The 20,408-nt window shown below is 39.5% G+C and overlaps 1 protein-coding gene across 6 annotated transcripts in view; it reads right to left on the bottom strand.

Moving 5' to 3' along the window:
- Positions 1-20,408, bottom strand: part of TNRC6B (trinucleotide repeat containing adaptor 6B) — a 218,476-nt gene that overhangs the window by 131,203 nt on the left and 66,865 nt on the right. For all 6 annotated transcript variants that reach the window (XM_019734462.2, XM_019734463.2, XM_019734464.2 and 3 more), the window contains one exon: positions 1,787-1,854. In XM_019734462.2, the coding sequence (XP_019590021.2) occupies positions 1,787-1,854 (68 nt within the window). The remainder of the gene's footprint in view (positions 1-1,786; positions 1,855-20,408) is intronic.

Below are 20,408 nucleotides of genomic sequence, written 5' to 3'. Positions count from 1 at the left end.
AACGGTAAGGCTACAACACATGACGTTTCAGGTCTGCAGGGGCTGTTTGAAGCTCTCGGAAAGAAGTGCAGTTTGTATAACATAAAACTTGCGGGAAAATCTGCCCCTGTAACGTTTCCTGAGTACCTAAAGAAGCTGATTCAGGACAGGGGTTACTGGAGCAGGTTTGTACAGATAAAGACTGGTTTGTTTGGGAAATGGATACCCTCCAGAGAACAGAACTTGCATCTGTATTTTAAAAATAGGCTTAATGCCTTTTTCATTGTTTCCCCCAACTCACTCTTATCCATGAGACTTTGATCTTGACAACAGCAGTTTTGTTAACTACAGTACTTTTCAGGAACATTGCTCCCAAGGCTAGCAAAAGATGTGGGTTCAAGAGATATTATATAACACTTTAAAGTCAAAGATCCGGGTTCAAATCCTAACTTGCATTTCAAGCTGCATTACCATGAACAAGGTACCCACCAAGATCTCTGAATAAAATGGAGACACTGTAATGAGCTAAGTGCTTTGTGCACAGAAAACCCTTGTCAAATGGGAGCTAGGATTTTTATGCTATAAAGACCTGCGACCAGAGTATAGCGGTGGGAGAGGGGGTGGGGGCCATGGAGGAGTGTGCCTGTTATTCCACTGGCACTAGATGTTTGGCTTCTAATTTGCTAAAGATGAATTGATTCCATCAGTCCATGCAGAATATAAGTGCATTTGACAAAATACAGCAAAGTTAGGATTTATACTGTAAGCTATTTTTAAAACTGCCTGGTTAGCAAATTAAACCAGCTGTGAAAATATCCTAGTTTCCATTCACAACGAGACAAACATTCTCCTTTAATGAACCTGGTCACGTGACAGCATAGCATATTCTGCATAATTCATTCCTAAGGGTTTCGGAGACATGATTTTCACAAGACAGACCAAAACTACACTATTTACTAGTTAAAAAAAAAAAAAAGACGAGAGAAAGGAGATTCTCTCCACATACTTTCGGTAAATTCCATGGATGACTGTTCCATTCAATTTAGGAGACTACCGTCTGAATAAAAAAATAGTAGTCCTGTCGGTCCTTTAAGCCAGTCTTAACTGTTTTTCCTTTAAAAGGACATATGAAACACCAGTGTGCTCTACAATACAATTCTTCAAGTTCTGTGACAGAGGGTGAAAAAAAAAAGGCTACTCACTGCCACGGAAAAGCTATCCAGAGGACACCCTATTGAAGATTTAAAACTTAACACTCTTCAAGAAGTCAGGGGAGAGATCCTGAATTGTTCAGAATGTTGGCTAAGTTATAGGATTTTTAATTCCTATTCCTTTAGGGAAACAATTTGTGATATAAACAAAGATCAGAAGTATAAATAAACTGAGTAAAATTTCAGGAAGTACTATTCAAATGAATTCACACTTGGAATGCAGCGAAACAGCCTATTAATGTTGTCACTTCATAAAGACACTGCTAAGAAAAGGATATACCACTTTGTCCTTTCCTTGGAAATCAACCAGACGGAATTAATTCAACGTGGAACATCCTGCGCCTTCCAGCCTTTGCTAAACTGTAACATATATTTTGATTACTCAAGTGCGGACAACTACAAAGCCAACTTTCTTGTCCCTCCAGTCAGTCTGTCTATAAATAGCAGCGACGCATGAACAGCCACCAAAGCAACTGCGAGTTCGTTCCACAAGGTGCTCAGCATACACATCCCCTGCAAACACGCTCCCAGCAGGTTTAACCAAAGTGCTTCTGAAGATCTGTAATAAGACCCTTTTTAAATAAACTGTGACTCACTGTTTGCTTTCTTCACCAGGAGGTGGAGTCTTGCCATGCCCTTCCATTACAAAATCTTCCTGTCCCACCTGCAAAGGCAAGCACCACAGGTCAGCAGCAATCAGGAACTAGGACGCAGCTCACTCCCCAGGGCCAGGGCCTGCCCTTGCAGACGACATGGCCATTTCCATGCCGAATGCAGAAGTAGCCTGGCCAGTGGTTTTCACTCCCTAGCTTTGCTTAAAGCATCTCTACTTGGGTGTCTAGATTTGCAGCATAAAAAAGGAAGCATTTGATTTGTAACCCGTATAACTGGGAGAAAGGATCCAGCATATAATAAAGAATTGCTATGAATCAGTAAGAAAAAGACAACCCACCAGAAAAATTTACAAAAGAACGGAGTAGGAATTTCACTGGAGAGGATGCAAAAATGGCCCTAAACATATGAAAAGATGTTCAATCTCATGTCATTCAGAAAAATGCAAATTAAAACCACAAAGAGGTACCGTTTCACAACTAGCAGGTTGCTTAAAATTAAAAAGCTGGGCAATACCAAGTATTGACAAGAGTACAGAGCAATAGCAAGCCTCACCCACCCCTGGTAGGAGGGAAAATTGGTGCAACCACTTTTTTAAAGTTTACCATTGTGCAGTACACCTGAATGCGTATTGACTGTAGAAACTAGTAGTTGTACTTCTAGGTATATACCCTAGAGAAACTTTTGCATATATACAAAATTACTTTATTAGCATTATCTTCAACAGAAAAAAATAGAGACAAACATCTATTAACAGTAAAACAGGTAAATAGGCTATGGTGTTTTCGGACAGTAGAATATTATACCGCACGAAAGTGAATAAACTATAGCAACACACCTCAATGAGTTACACAAGCACAATATTGGGTGAAAAAAGCAAGTCACAGAAGAATACATATACAGTATAATTCCATTAATATAAAGTTCACATATATACATTTTTAAACCATATAGTATGTATTTATATAGACATCTATGTCTATATATGGTTTATAACACTTTAAAGAAAAGGGGAGGGCTATTACAAAATTTACGCTAGTGAATGTCTCAGGGATCTAGGAGGGAGGGATTCGATCAGGAAGGAGCACATGGGAGGTTATGTTCTCTTTCTTGGTCTATGTAGTAGGTATTGGGTATTTGTTTTACTATTATTCTTTTAACTGTATGTTTTTCTTTTCTCTTTTATATGTATGGTTTATTTCTCAATACAAATTTTCAAAGGGAAAAAACCATTTTACTATTATATTCCAGATGGTTTGTTGATCACTAAAGGGAGATAAGCGACAGAGAGAGAGCTAGTTCCACAAACAGTCCTACCAAAACTCCCCTTAAAAGGCATAATTTTAAAAAAGATCAAGCAGATGTAATCAAGGAGATAGAGACTATTCCCGGCTTAGGAAAATACAGTCCATTCCTTACAGGACCTAACTATCTGGAAGACAGACACAGTACACACACCAGAATGAAACCCAAATAAAACAAGACTTCAGCTCTGCCATCCTCTCCTCCGTTTTCATTTCTCGGAAATACCAGAGAAGATGGGATAGTATTAAGAAGCTACATTTCAAAAAATGATGGAAAAATGAGAGGATTACTTCATTTCCATTAAAATGAAAAACTGGAGGAAGTAGAAGCAAAAATAATAAAAGACACATAGTGCATACTGTGAAACTCAAACCAGGTTTTGTTCTTCTCTTATGGACTTCTGGTTCTGCGGCCTACAGGGCTTTGCCAAGGAGAGGGAGGATTCTCCCATCCTAAATGTACACAGTGACCTAAAACCTTTAGAAGGAAAAACAGTTACAATGTTGCAGAGGGAACATTATGAGGAGCTAGAGATGATCTTGGTCGCCTTGGGGTTACAAGAATGAACAGAAATGTGAGAAAAACCACTGAGTTCTGCATTTTATACACTTAATTAATTGTACAAATGCTATACCTGAATTAGAAAAAATTTGACAAATTGTTTAAATTTATTAAGTTCCTTAAAACCTCAAGCCTAAATCATTTTCTTAAAGACAAGAATGACTATTACATATTATAAAATATTTTTGATTCTTTATCTTTAAAAATCCTCTCCAGTTAAAGAACTCTAAATTGTGCACCTTAGCCTCTTCTTACTAGTTTGAACAAACAAAACAAAAACCAGTTTATCTATAATCAATTTCTAATTAGCATAATAATGACAAGAAACAATTTAAGAGCCTGCAGCTTCAACAACCCCCCAATGTTACACTGGCTTCCCCATCTTTAACTCCAGCCCCCATGTTTTGCACGCGAGTCTTCTCCACTTGGACGGCCCACTCGGGCCATAATGAAACATGTCTGTCCTCCAATTTCCTCTCCTTCTTATATCCCCTATTTCTGTGACTGGTACCAGCATTCACTAAGATCCCAAAACAGAAAACCTATAATCGTACAAGATTCTCCCCCCTCCTTCCTTAGCTCCACATCCCGTTACTCACCGAGTACCCTGGCTGCCGCTTCCCAAATAGCGCTCATAGCCATTACCCCGCTGAGTCCCCTTTAACTGCCATCGCTAAAGCCAGCTTCCCTAAAGCTCACAGCACACAGGCCTTCTCACTGGTTTTCTTGCATCTGGGTCCCCTCTCATTTCAATCCATCTTCTAACCCACTTCCATCAAGTGGACTTGGTAAATGCTAATCTGATCACATCACTCTCCTTGAAATTCTTCAGTGGCACTCCATCACCTATCCTGAGGACAGAAGCTAAGTGTATTTGCCTAAGTGATCTCTTCCATCTGCCCCCGCCACACTTAGCCGGGAGCGCACACCAGCGCCTCATACCTCTGTGCCTCTGCGGAGCATTCCCTCCTGTCTAGAAGCCCTGGTCCTCCACAGCGCACACACTTCAAATTCCTCCTCATTCCTGGAAGTGCCAAGGAAAACGACTTTCCCCAGAAAACATTCTCCTTCATCAGCGTTCATGCCTTTTCTCACCCTCCATCAGCTCACAAAGCAATAAAAACGGCCCAGAAAGATCACCGTTCCTTACTGCTACTTCCCGTTTTGCTCAAGTCCACTTCCAGTCCCTTTGCGTCCTTATTTCTTTTTCTTCAAAGTTCTAGAACACTTTTGGACTTAATTTTATGATCTCCCCTCCCCCACTCCTTCATTTGCCTCATTTTCAGAAGTTTCAATATTTTTATTCATAAAACTTACACCATATCCTCACCTTTCCCCCACTACCATTTATTCACTCACCAAATATTTATACGAGCTGTGCTAAGATAATAGTGATGACGACAGTCTTTTCTATCAAAAAATGAAGGTTACTGGGAAAGACAAAAACTCGTCAATTATAACACAGTGTGAGAATGCAATGACACAATGGGAAGGGCACTTAAGCTGGTCTAAAAGACTCAGATTCTGTCTACCCCTCAGGCGAGCCACCTCCGTCCTGCTTCAGCTGGAATGAGCAGGACCCGGGGCTGAGCCTCACCACCAATCTGTACACTACACATCTGAAATCCGACTCTGACCGCAGGCGCCTCTTCCACTCCCGCCCTCCGTCTGAACCTGTAAGGAGTCCTCATTCTCATTTCTAGTTCTGTGGTTCTTCTCTTTCCTGAGTCCATTCAGAGCCTCACTTGACAGGCATTTCTGTGAGTTTTCTCCCCAGAGTCCTAGGCTTATTCACCTGTCAACCTGTTCTTAGGACATTGCTGTCTTGCCAATCCTTTACCTTTTTCTCTTCTGCTCCTGGAGTGCAAAGCATAACCAGAGAGAGTTACAAAACTGGTTCTTTTACAACGTGTGTCAGTTAACTTCCACTGAGCACTGACATTTCAGCACTTCTGCCTGGAAGGCCGGCCGTTCTTCATCCTCTCTTTCTGACGAACTCCTACTCAACCTTCAAAGACTGGTGCAAAAGTTACTTTTTCTAGGAAGCATTTTCTGACATCTCTGCACACTTCCTCCCACGCTTCCAAGGCACACCTTCCCGTCTCCCCTGTAAGGCTTGGGAAGCACTGGGCTCCTGTGTTCACCCATCTCCCCACTGCTGGTGAGCCAGGGAGAAAAACAGTGTCATCTGTGTGTACCCCAGACTCTACCACAGCCATTCCTGTCGGTCATGCATTCATTCAACACACCTTCTGAATGCCTTCGAGGTGCTAAGCGCTGGGTGGAATGACTAAATGAATGGCTGACCTACTACACCACGTTCCTCCTTTTGTCCTGTGCCTTTTCTCCTTTCGGCAGACACCAAAGCCACACACTAGCATTCTCCCTAGTCAGTCCACTCGGAAGGAGACAGTGCCTGAGATTATGCCGACAGCCAACCTCACACAAAGCCCTCGTGTTTCCTCCTCAGGACGGCATTATAAACCTGCATCTTTCCCCACTTCCCCCTCTCTCTGCTGCTCTGCCAGCGAATCTCACCACATGGATTCTAAACTCATGACCTAAACTCCACCGCCTCCTCTGAAACCTACTGTCTAAGGAACCCTTCTTTCTCCATTTCCAGTAAACCCATCCCTCAACCTACAAATGTTTCATAATCTCTTCTATTTTGAAAAATTATTTTTGGCCTTGTGATACTCTCCAAACATCCTCCTGTTTTTACCCTTCCCTTTACTATCCAAATTCTTAAAAGAATAAACAACACCCCATCACTTCCATGTTCTTATCACTGATCTGATTTTTATAAATTGAAATTTTATTGAAGTAATACATATATATAATTTTAAGTCAAATAATACCACCAGGCTTATAAACAAAAGCAGTACTCTCTTCTGCTGCTCCCATCGCCCCTCCACATACACACAACATAAAAGTAACTTCCTTCTCCCAGACTCTCATATAAGTCACCATTTTTGTTCAAACCAATATTCAGTGCTAAGAGTACTAAGTCAATAATATATACAGCTGAGTCACATGGACTAGTATAATTAAATGTCCTTTCTTGTACATTTTTCTTCCCTTAGAACTAACAATTACTACTTCCTCTTCTTATACATTCTTTAATTTCTTTTTGGCTTAGTATTTATTATGTATTTTTCATTAATTCATCCTCAAACTCTCCAACAGAGCTGTAAGTCTCCTCCAAAGCAGTTCAAACACTTTAGGTAATCTATCAATTTCACTCCAGTCTTGGCGATAGTCCTCAGGGGTTTTCCCTTGTTTCAGTCTCGATTGTCTGCTCTCCAGGCTGCTAAGCAGCTGACACCTTGCCAGGGATGTCTCTTTCTCTTCCTCTCTGGAACTCCCTGCTCTCTCTCCTACGCTGCAGCATCTGCTGCCCAGATCTTTTGTCTTCCTCCTTTTGTGGTTTAGTCCCTGGTTTCGGTGGAATATATATTCCAGTGGTTTCCTAATTAAAAGGTATATGGAAGTGAATTTTGGGGGATTTTGAATGACGGAAATGTCCTGATTTTATCCATACGTATAACTGACATATAGAATTTTTTTTAACCCACGTATGTAATCGAATATAGAAATTCAAGTCAGTAAACATTTTTCCCTCCAAAATTTTGAAGGCCATCCTCTACAGTCTTCTAGCTCCCAGAGTTGCTATATAGAAAGTCGACAGTATTCTAAATCCTAGTGTTTTGGATATGACCTGTTTCTTTTCCAGAAACTTTTAGGATCCTTCATTTCTCCTGTTTTCAAAAAATATGGTTCTTTTTACATTTGTTAAGCTGGTACTGGGTAGGCACTTGCAATCCAGAAACTCACATTCGTCAGGTTTGGGACATTTTCTCTACTTATTTATTGATAATTATCCTCCCTTCCAATTTCTTTTCTCTCCTTCAGGAATTCCTGTTATTCAGTGCTGAATCTACGGAACTGGTCCATTAATTCTCTTTGTCTCACCATTTTTATCACTTTGACTTTTTATTTTACTTTCTGAAGATTCTCATTTACAGTCCAGTACTTTTAGTTTAAAAAACAATTTGCTGTTGTAATTTACAGACCTCTTCCTTGTCCTCCGAACACTCCTTTTTGACAGTCCTGTTCTTGTTCCATAATTATAATACCTTCTCTTAACTCTAAGGAGATTATAGCGTTTTTGTTTTATTTGTTTTCATTTTCTTCCCCTCCTTGTATGATCTGTTTCCTCTAAGTTCTTTTATCTTTGGTTTGGTCAATAGCTCTCATTCAAACGTCTGGTCATCTCTGGCTAGCCACTGATATTTAAGAGTTAAACCCTAAAGAGCTTGGAAGTGCTTTTTGTATGTGGAGAAGGAAGGGCGATGGGGGGCGGGGGGGTTGCTTATCCTGGGGTTGTTTTCCTTGATAGCAGGAGGGAACCTGGCCATTTCATTGGGAAAACTTTCAGAAACCTGCATCTGTGTATATTCTTTTTGCTCCCTGGGTGTTCATTTGCCCACAGAGATACCCTTCAATCCTCAGCCAGATGGGTGTAAGCCTGTCTTCCAGTGTCCTGAGATTGAATTTGGGAAGACAGCTGGCACAGCCTCACAGCATGTAGATGGGATTTAATCCTTCTGTTTTCTGTTAGGTACCTTACCTCCACCCTTAGCTCTGCCGGGGTAAAAGAGGGACAGTATGGATCTGTGGATGTGAGGGGCAGGATTCCCGGAGCCTGGCTCCTCCTATGTTCTTCAACCAGTCCTGCTGTTTTCAGTGTCACTCCAAAGGCTTTTGTTGGCATCTCTTAATATGTTTCATCTCCTATCCCATTCAATTTTTTTCTGGTGGATTTATGCTTGCTGAAATCATTCGGTAAAAATAATTTTAGTGGAGTTTTAGAAGGGAGCAGAGATTAATAACTGGGTTTAACCTACCATATCTGCAGAGATTAATAACTGGGTTTAACCTACCATATCTAGGTCTACTCTTAAAACCTTTTTGTCTCTACTTTTTCCACTCTATCAAAAATGCTTTATTTAATGCCACTGATTAAATTTTTGTTGGCTGTACAAAAATTTATTTAACAATTTATTTAAAAATTTAACAGTATTATGAGGTATAACTGACATATTAAACAGCATATACTTAGAATATACAATTTGATAAGCTTGGGCATATGTATATACTCATGAAACCATCACCACAATTAAGAAAATGAAGATATTCACCATTCCTAAAAGTTTCATAATGACCTTTTTAATCAGTCCTTCCTGCTCCCTCTCCCCAGGAAACCACTAATGTGCTTTTTGTCATTATGGATTAGTTTTCATTTTCTAGAGTTTATATACATGGAGTTACACAGCATGTACTTTTTGGTTTTTTTTGTCTGGTTCATTTACCTCAGCATAATTATTTTGAAATGTATCCATGTTGTTTCATGTATCAATAGTTCATTTCCCCTTTACAGCTCAGTAGTATTCCACTGTATAGAATATACAACATTTCACATGTTGATGGATGCCTGGATGTTTCCAGATTTTGGCTATTGCAAATAAAGCTGCTATGAACATCCATTTAGAAGTCTTTGTATGGATGCATGTTTTCTTTGTTATTGGGTGAATACTAAGTCGTGTATATCAGTTTGCTAGGGCTGCCTAATGAAGTGCCACAAACGGGGTGGCTTACATTGCAGAAATGTATTGTCTCACACAGATCTGGGAGTTAGAAGCTGGAACCAAGATGTTGGCAGCATTGGTTCCTTCTAAGGGCTGTGAGTGAAGAATCTGTTCCAGTCCTCTCTCCTTGGCTTACAGATGACTGTCTTCATGTTCACATGACATTCTCCCTGTATTTGTGTCTCTATGTCTAAATTTCCCCTTTTTATAAAGATGCTAGTCATACCAGGTGATGGTCCACACATTCTGAGGTATTGAGGGTTAGGACTTCAACATATGATTGGCGGAGCACATCCCTCTGTAACAGAGTGGAATAAATAGTTGGATCATATGGCAGCTATATGTTTAACTTTTTAAGAAACCATCGGAGTGTGTTCCAAAGTGGCTGTAGCATCTTACTTTCCCACCAGCAGCGTGTAAGTGTGCTAGCTATTCCACATCTCACCAACACCTGATATGGTAAGATTTTTTCAGTTTTAACCATTCTAATGTGGTTTTAATTGCACTGATGTTGAACAACTTTTCATGAGTTTCTTTGCCATCCATGCTCTGGTAAAGTGCTTTTCAAATTTTTTGACCATTTTTTTAAACAGCTTTATTGGTACAATTTGTATACCATAAAGTTCACCTGTTTAAAGTGTACGATTCAATGGCTTTTAATATATTTACAGAGTTGGGCAACTATCACCATAATCCAATTTTAGAATATTTTCATCATCCCAAAAAGAAAATTTTTACTTATTGGCAGTCTCCCCATTATGCCCTCTTTTCATCCTCCTTTTCAGTACCAGATAACCACTCATCTATGTCCTGTCTCTACCGATTTGCCTCTTCTGAACATTTCACACAGAAACGGAGTTGTACCATATATGGTGTTTTGTGTCTGTCTTCTCTCACTGAGCATGACGCTTTTGAGTTTGATCCACATACCAGGACTTCATTCTGTTTTATATCTGAATACAATTCCACTGTATGGATACACCCCACTTTGTTTACTGACATCATCAGTTGATGGACATGTGGGTTGGTTCCATTTTGGGGGTATTATGAATACTGCTGCTATGAACATCCACGGACTAGTTTTCATGTGGACACATGGTTTTCATTTCTCTTGGGTGAATATGTAGGAGTGGAATTCCTGGGTCATGTGGTAACTGTATGTTTAACTGTTCGAAGAACTGTCAAACTTTTCCAAAGTGGTTGAACCATTTTACATTCCAACCAGCAATGTCAGAGGGTTCCAACTTCTCCACAGCCTTACCAGCATTTCTTGTCGGTCCCTTTGATAATAACCATCCCAGTGGGTGTGAAGCGGTATGTCACTGGGACTTTGATTTGCATTTCCCTAGTGAGTAATGATGTCGAACATCTTTTCATGTGCTTATTAGCCATTAAATATCTTCTTTGGAGAAATGTTTATTCCAATTCTTTGCTCATTTTTTACTTGGGTTATTTGCTCATGTTAAAAATTGGGTTTTGGGGGAAGCATTTGAGATCTTGCTTCCTGGCAACTGTCTTCCGTTTGGGCTCAAATAAACTCATATAAAAATTATTTTTTTAAAATTGGGTTATATTTATTATTGAACTTTGAGAGTTTTTAATATATGTTAGATACAAGGCCTTACTTAGATATATGCTTTGCGTACATTTTTTTAGTCTGTGTGGCTTTTCATTCTCCTAATAGTGTCTTTCAAAAAGCAGCTGTTCTTAATTTTGATGTACAATTTATCAATTTAAAAAATTTAGTGGATTGTGCTTTTACTGTGGTATTTAAGAAAACTTTATCTAATCCTAGGTCACAAAGATATTCTATGTTTCCTTCTAGAAGTATTAGTTTCAGGTTTTACATTTAGATATGAGATCCATTTTGAGTTAATTTTTTTTATAAGGTATGAGGTACAGATCTATGTTTACTTTTTTGCCAATGGATATCCAATTACGCTAGCACTATTTGTTGAAAAAATTATCTTTTCTCCACTGAATTGCCTCCATGGAACTGTCTTTGTCAAAAATCCTTTGTCCATATATGTGTGGGCCTGTCTGAACTCTCGTCTAGTTTTCTCCGATATCACAGTGTCTTGCTTGATTATTTTATGTTATGTTTTGAAATCAGGTCATATTGACCCTCCAACTTTGTTCTTCTCAAAGGTTGTTCTGAACTGTTGTTATGGGTGGAACAGCATCTCCTTCAAAACAATATGTTGGAGTCCTAACCTCCAGGACCTCAGAAGGTGACCTTATTTGAAGATAGGGTCTTTTACAGAGGTAATCAAGCTAAAATGAGGTTATTAGTGCACAACCTAATCCAGTATGACTGATGTCCTTGTTAAAAAGGAAAAATGTGAAAACAAAGGCACGCACGCAGGGAGAACGCCAAGTGAAGGCTGGAGTTTTGTTGCCACAAGCCAAGAAGCTAGAAGCCAGGAGACAGGCCTGGAAAAGACCTTCACCTCGTGCCTTCCCAGGGATCGTGGCCCTGCCAACACTTTGATCTGGGACTTGTAACCTACAAAACCATGAGACAATACTTTTCTGTTGTTTAAACCACTCAGTTTGTGCTACTTTCTTACAGCAGCCCGAGCAAACTAATACAGCTATTCTATGTCCTTTGCCCTTTCATAAGAATTTTAGAAGTCAGGTTTTTTACTTCTACCAAAAAAAGTCTGCTAGGATTTGGACAGGGATTGAATTGAATCTACAGATCAATTTGGGGAGAAGTAACATCTAAGTAATATTGAATCTTCTGATCTATGAACAAGACATATCTCTCCATTCATTTAGGAGGTCTGTTGGCAATGTTCTGTAGTTTTTAGTGTACAAATCTTGTCCATCTTTGTCGTATTTACCTTTAAGTATTTCATTTTTTTGATGATATTGGAAATGGTACTTTTTTAAATTTTAATTTGTGATTTTTTTTTTTTTTACTAGTTGCATCAAATATGTATGGTATTTGTCCCTTATTCTTGGCATAGAGATCCTAAAAACTTGGGAGTTTCCTGAGCATGGGAGTGTTTTTGTTATTCATAAAGAGCCCCTTAGAAGCACACGAGTTTATGCTAATGAGGTGATTTAGGATAGGAGCCCAGAATAGCCTTAGGTGGGTCACCAGAAAGACCAAGTGAGTAGGAGATTGGCAATTTCCAGACCTAGGGGAAGGGGAAAGGGGACGAGCTGCAGGTAAAGCTCTCTAAAACTCTTGAATGATGAGAGATGAGGAGCTTCTGGTTGGTGAATACATCCAAATGCCAGTTCCACGGGGTTAGAAGCCCCTGTGCTCCAGACCTTGTGCTATGTGACCTCTTCAGCTGGTTGTTCTCCTGTATCCTTTATAGTCTTTATAATAAACTGGTCAATGTAATAAACATCTCTCTGAGTTCTGTGGACTATTTTAGCAAATTAATCAAACCTGAGGAGAGAGTCGTGCGAACCCCCAATTTACAGCCAGTCTATCAGAAGCACAGGTAAACCACCTGGACTTATCATTGGCATCTGAAGTGGGGGCAGTTTTGCAAGACTGAGCCTTTAATCTGTGGGATCTAATTCTATCTCTGGGTCAGAATTTAGTGTCAGAATTTAGTTACAGGACACCCATTCAATGTCTGCTGAGAACTGAAGAATTGCTTGGTGATGCTGGAACACACGAGACTGGTATATGGAAATATAATACAACTGATTTTGTACATTGATCTTGTATCCCACAACTTGCTCAATTCACTGGTTAGTTCTAGTAGCTTTTTTTGTAGATTCCATCAGATATACATAGACAATCATGTGAGCTACTTACAATAAAGATGGTTTTAATTCTTCCTTTTCAGTCTGGATGCTTTTTCTTTTCTTTTATTTTTTTCCTATGCCTTATTGCCCTGGCTAGAACCTCCAGCACAACATTGAATATTAGTGGTAAAATAGACATCTTTTTTGTTGTTGTTCTTCCTCTCAGGAGTAAAAGTAGTTGTGGGGACAGAACCCCAGAGAGTAGTTTACAGGCTCTCGGCCTCACGTGGAAGGGTGCTGGCTCGGGTGGTGGATAGCCGACGGCTGTGGCTGATTGGCCGTCGGCTGTGGCCGGTTGGCCGATTGGCCGCTGGTATAACTGCTGTGGCTATGAAGGATTGCCGAGGATTGCCGAGGAGCCGAGCAGAGCCGAGGAGAGCGGAAGAGGAGAGCTGAGAGAGCGGAAGAGAGTCGAGGAGAGTGGAGGAGAGTCGTCTGTCAGTCGGTTGGCGGAAAGGCGGACGGTAGGTTGGCGTCCGGTGGGCCCAGCCTCCAGTGAGACCATAGTGGTATGACTCCCCTACCTATGGCTCCGTGGGTGTTCCTTTTTGGCCTCACCATATCCTGCGTTCTTATGTGAGGAGCGGGACCAGAGACCCCGCAGGCCGCCGCGCACGACAAATGGCGCAGCGAGCAGGGTCTCCCGCACGACAGTAGTCTTTTTGTTCTGGTCAGAGACAGACCACACATAAGATGGTGGTCCCATAGGAGTATACTGTGCAGCCTAGGTGTGTAAGTAGGCTATACCACGTATGTCTGCGTAAGAACACTCTACGATGTTCACACAACGATGAAATTGCCTGATGACACGTTTCCCAGAACGGACCCCGTCATTAAGCGACACGACTGTACTAATTCATACATAAGAACCTTACAATAGAATTCTTCCATGTCCCTCCGCCGGGCCTTTATGCTACTGTCATCGTACATTATACAGACAGATATAAATGTTATAAACCCACAGTGATTTGTACTGTTTTTGTTCAAACAATCAATTCTCTTTTAAAGAGATTGAAATAATAGAAAAGTTTTATATATTTACCCATGTAGTTTCCATTTCTTGAGCTCTTCATTCCTTTGTGTAGATTCGTATTTCCTTATGGCATCATTTTCCTTCTCCCTTTAACATTTCTTGTAGTAAGGGAGTGCTACTGATGAATTAGTCAAGCTTTTGTATGTCTCAAACAGACTTTATTTCTCCTTCATTTTTGAAAGAAATTTTCACTGGTTATAGAGTTCAAGATTAACAATTTTTTCTTTTGGTGCTTTAAAGAGGTTGCTCTCTTCTTGTTTGCATTGTTTCCAATGAGAAATTCTTATTTTTGTTCCTCTGTTAACAGTGTGTCTTTTTCCCCTGGTTTTAAGCTTTTTCTCTATCACTGGTTTTGAGTAACTTCATTATGATGGTTTTCTTCGTGTTTCTTGTGCTTCAAACACATTTAACTTCTTGGATCTGTGGGTTTACAGCTTTTATCAAATTTGGAAACTTGGGGGCCATTATTTCTTAGGTATTTTTCTGCCCCCTCCCTCTTCTTCAGAGACTCCAATCACATGTATATTAATTAGGTTGCCTGCCTGACGGTGACCAGAGCATAATGATGCTCTTTTCGTTTTTTGATTTTTATTCTTTTTCTCTCTGATTCATGTTGGATAGTTTCTATTTGTATGTGTTTAAATTCGCCAATCTTTTATTCTGCAATGTCTAATCTGCCACTAATCCCATCCAGTGTTTTTCATCTCAGATATTATAGTTTTAAACTCTAGAAATTTGATTTGGGTCTTATTTTAATATCTCCCATGTTTCTGCTTGACTTTTTGAACGTGTGAAATACAGCTATAAGTTTTTAAATATTCTTGTTTGCTAATTCTAATCTGTGTCAGTGATGAGTTGGTTTCAATCAATTGATTTTTCCCCTTACTATGGTTTGTATTTTCCTGGTTTTACATGCCTGATAATCTTTGCTTGGATACCAGACATTGTAAATTTTACTCTGTGAGGTGCTAATGCATATTCTTATGCATATTTTTGAGCTTTGTCCTAGGACACAGTTAAATTATTTTGAAACAGTCTGTCCCTTTTGGGTCTTGCTTTTGGGATTTGCTAGGTCTGACCAGAGCAGTGCTTAGGGCTAATTATTCCCCAGAAGTGAGAACTCTCCTAGTACCACTACTGAGTCTCTACCTAATGCTCCATGAATTATGAGCTTTTCCAGCCTGCAGAAACAGGCACTATTATGTGCACTGTTGGGAGTGCTAGGCCCTGTTCCTTCTAATCCTCTTAAACGGATTCCCCCTTCGACCCCAGCCATGAGTAGTCTCCGCGTATGCACGTGCCCGAAAGTACGCTGCTGAATACTCCACGTGAATCCTACACAGAACTTTCCTCTCCAATACTCTGACCTTAGTACTCCAGAACTCTATCCAAACTCGAGCTGCCTTCTCTTCCAGGCCCTCAGCAAGGTTGCCTCAACTGAGAGGGTCAGTTGGGCTTTGCCTGGGCTCCCCTTTCCTGCACCACAGCCTGGAAGCTCTCTCAAACCAGCATGCTGGGGTAGTCAGAGGACTCACCTTGTTTTCCATTTCTCAGCGATCATTGTCCTTCATTACCTAATGTCCAATGTCTTACAAACCATTGTTTCTAATACATTTTTGTCTATCTAAAAAACTATTTCTAGTGGGAAGGTAAATTCTGTCCCTGATACTCCATCTTGCCCAGAAGCAAAAGTCCCAATGACTTTTTTTTTTATTGTAAAATATACTTAATATAACATTTACCATTATAACCATTTTTAAATGTACAGTTCAGTGGTATTAAATATATTTACATTGTCGTACAACCATCCACTTCTGGAACTCTTCATCTTGCAAAATTAAAACTCCATACCTATTACACACTAACTCCTCATTCTCCCCTCCCAGCCTGGCACCCCATTCTGTTTTCTGTCTCTATGAATATGACTACTCCAGGTGCCACATATAAGTGGAGTCAAACAATATCTGTCCTTTTGTCACTGGCGTATGTCACTGAGCATAATGTCTTCAAGGCTCATCCATGTTGTCACATGTCAGAGTTTCCCTCCTTTTCCAAGCTGAATCATACTCTGGTGTATGGAAATACCACCTTTTCTTTATCCATTCATCCATCAGTGGACATTGGGTTGGTTCTATTGCTCGGCCATTGTGAATGAAGCTGCTACGGGCATGGGTGGGCAAATATCTGTTCGAGTCTCTGCTTTCACTTCTTAATGACTCTTTATTACTAAATGGAATACCCTTTCTGGGTCCCTATTTCTTCTTGCCCCCTAAGTAACATCTGATACAGGAGCCATCTCCACCCTTTTGAAAATCTCCTCTGTCTTGCACTGGGTCACCCTCTCCATTTCTTTTCTTCTCTCTCACCCAGTATTAGGGCCTTTGAATTTCATCCTTCGACTTAGAAAGTGTGACTCTCCTATTGTTACTTGAAAGCTTCTTTCAAACCATGTAGGCATCAGCTCAAGTGCCATCTCTTTGAATATACCTTCTCTGGCCACTACAGCTAAAACAGCTTCCACATTCAGTCCCTCTCTAGCATGACAGAGCACTACCTAATTTATGTGTTTTGTTATCTGTCCCCACCACCACCACCAAAAATGCAAATTTCTGACACAGAGACTTTGAATATCTTACTCATTTTTAAACCTGGCACAAGAAGATGTTTGATGAAGATTTCCAGGCCCTAATCTGCTCATCTCTGCTTCTCTCTCTTCTACTCCTCTCTAACTAGTTTCCCAGGTTCTGTCCTTGGACTGCTCTCTTCACATTCTGCCACAGCAATTTCATCTAATCTCACAGTTCAACTATCACATTTGAGTGCTTTCCAATTCTGTATTTCCAGCCCTGGCTTACCCTGTTTCCACGTCCATATTTTCACCTGGCTGACAGACACTGCCTGCCACTGAATAGTATGCTGGCATCGCAAACTCTGTTCTATATAGAATTCATCCGCTCCCCACCCCCAACTTCTTTCTTTTTTTATGTTTCCTATTTCTGATATTGCCATCCTTCTAGTCACCTAGCTTGAAACCCTGATTTCACTCCTCATTCCTCCTTTTCCTTTTCTTCCATATGAAATTAATTGCTAAATCCTATACATTTTATAAGTGTGATACTTTTCCAACCACCTCTTCCATTCCAGGTACTGTAGGCAGTTTACAAAGAAGGCAAGTATGTTTCCTGGAATATAAAGCTGAGTAGGACGGCTAACACATTGGATGACAGAGTCAATATTCAAAATGGTCTCAGCAGACTACAAAAGATGGAAACTCCTAAAATTGTTTTTTATATTAATTATTGAGGTATAATTCACAAACAGAAAAATACACAAACCTGGAGCTCAATGAACTCTAGAAAGGGTTGTACCCATGTAACCACCAAACGTGCGACACTGCACGTTTCCATCTCCCTAGAAAACTCTCCTATGTCCCTTCCTTTGAATAACCCCCCACAAATCCCAGGTCATAGAATACTTCAGATGAGCTTTACGTGTTCATGATGAGCTATCACTACAGATGAGCTTTACGTGTTCATGAACTTTATATAATTAGAATCTGGCAGGATGTACACTTTTGTTTCTGCCTTTTTTCATTCCATGTTTTTGAGATTCACCCATGTTGTTACATGCATCAGAAGTTCAGATTTTTTAATTCCGTAGTATTCCATAGAACAAACATACTATAATTTGTTTATTCAATTACCTGTTGATGGGTAGTTGGGCTGTTTCTGGTTTGAGGTTATTATAATAAAGCTGCCATGAATATTCTCATGTTAGTCTTTCTGTGAACATATGAAGTCATTTCTATTGGGTATACACCTAGAAATGGAATGTCTGGGTTACATGACAGGCATATGTTTAACTTTATTGGAAATTTGAGAACATTTCCAAAGTCGTTGCATCATTTTACACTCCTTCCAACAATGTATGAGAGTTCCAGTTGCTCCACATTCTTGTCAACACTTAGTACTGTCAGTGTTTTGAACTTTGGTGAGTGTATAATGGTATCACATTATAGTTTGTTTGCATTTCCCTCATGAATAATAATTTCTTAAAAAACCAATAATTTGCCTTTAATTAGTTTTAATCCTAAAGCTTTTAAAAGTGGAATCAATAGAAGGCCAAGGATGTAGGGGAGTAATTTTCCAACACTTCTCTTGCAAACTCATATTTTAAATTCTGTTTTATAGTAAAACAGGGTCTTTGACTGTTTATAAGGTAATTTCTGAGTTGTAAAAACTCCCGTGTTTTTTCACTGCATTCCCCCATTCAATTTTGTCTGCCACAATCAGACAGACAGAAAATGCAAGGACTGTTTTCTTACATCTGCACTGGAACTTCAACAGCAGACAATAAATAATGATGTTGAATATCCTATTTTCATGGCCATTTGGAGATCTTATTTTGTGAAACGCCTACTTATGTCTTTATTGTCCATATTTTCAACTGAATTCTTTGACCTGTTCTTATTGATCTTTTGGGAAGTCTTTATGTATACTGGGCATGAGGCTTCTATTACATAAATGTATTACAAGTGTTTTCTCCCAGTCTGTAGTTTTTCCACATTCTTAATGGTGTCAGCTGATTAGCAGACATCTAAAATTTCTTTAATACAATTCAACTGAACAACTCTCCTCCTTTGTGGTAGTGCTTTTCACAATTTACCTAAGGTCATAAAGACATCTCTTATGCTGTCTTCCAAAAGCTTTACAGTTTTAGCCCTCATATTTAGGTCCATCTCAAATTAAGTTTTGTATATAGGAATCATGATTCGTGTATTTCTATATGATTATCTCATTGCTCCAGCACCATTTACTGAAAAATCTTCCTTTCCCTCAATTAATTACATTAATCTTTTGAAAAACTTTTTTAAAATTGTAAAGTCTTATACTTTAGGTTCAAAAGAATCAATTGTACAACAATAGGATGGGCAAGATCAGAATAGCAGTGTACTGGATAATGTGGCTGATTTTAGACAAAGAAGCACTTCTTGTTTAGCAACTGAACCTACAAATTTTAGCTGACACATATTCTAACACCCTTTGAAGCTTATTGTGGCCATAATTCTGGTCATAATTAAATTCTGGTCAAACTGATATGAGCACAATAAAATGTACAACTTCCGTGAAGTCTTTCAAAGGAAGACTTTCAAGGTCTCTCTTTTCTGCTAGATGGAATATAGATGTGATGGTTGGGACTGGGGGAACCACCTTAGAAATACAAGATGGAAACAACATATTGAAGATGGAAGAACAAAAGAGAAGTCTGAGTCCCTGATAATTGGAGAGTGACGATTCCAATTCTGGACAACCTACCCAGGTTTTTAAGAACAACATGAGAACTGTCTTCATGCATTTGAGAGAATGGTTCGTAGAATAAAGAGTAATTTTTATCCTTCCTTATTGTATACAGCAAAAACAAGAATAAATTGTGTTGAAGCTACAGGGATTTTCTTGTAACAAAAACAGAATTTTTATTCTTATAAGTTAGGACAATTTTTTGAGATAGAGAAAAGTACAAGAATAAAATAACAAACACACCTGTATAACCATCATCCAGATTTAACATATTTGCATTGTCATATTTGCTTCAGATTTTTCCCTCTCTCTTTTTTAAAGGAACGAAATACAGGTACAATGAAGCCTTGAGGCCCCCTGTGTAGCCCTTTCCAAACGCAATCCTTGTTCTCCCTCTGCAGATGTAAACCTACTCTGAAGTTTGTGTGTGCTTTACCTTTCAGAGAGAACTTTAACCATTCATTGGTTCTTCCTCCTCTGAGTGCCCCTTAGTTTAGCTGTGGTCTCCTTACTCCTGGTATGGGAATCACCTGAAGTGCTTGTAAAAATAGATCCCAGGGTCCCAACTCTTGAGATTCTGTTTCAGTAAGTCCAGAGTGGGGCCTGGGCACTTTCATTTTAAAAGGCATGCAAGTTGCCTATCAAAACCACAGTGAGATAGCATTGTGTGTCCACTAGCATAAATAGACAACGGTTGGCAAGAGCGTGGATGAATTCGAATGCTCGTATGTTTTTGGTGGGAATATAAAGATGGTGCACTCATTTGGAAACGTTTGGCAGTTCTTCAAAACATAAAACATAACATTAACATATGACCCAGCTATTCCACTCTTCGTTATTCACCCAAAGGAAATCAAATCATGTATCTGCACAAAAGCTTATACAAGAATTGTCACAGCAGCATTATTCATAATAGGCCAAAAGTGGAAACAACCCAAATGTCCATCACCGGATAAAGAGATAAACACAATGTGGTCCATCCACACAA

Source organism: Rhinolophus sinicus, linkage group LG02, assembly GCF_036562045.2.
Source record: "Rhinolophus sinicus isolate RSC01 linkage group LG02, ASM3656204v1, whole genome shotgun sequence".
NCBI classification, from domain to species: domain Eukaryota; kingdom Metazoa; phylum Chordata; class Mammalia; order Chiroptera; family Rhinolophidae; genus Rhinolophus; species Rhinolophus sinicus.
This window is presented reverse-complemented; position numbering and strand designations above follow the sequence as displayed.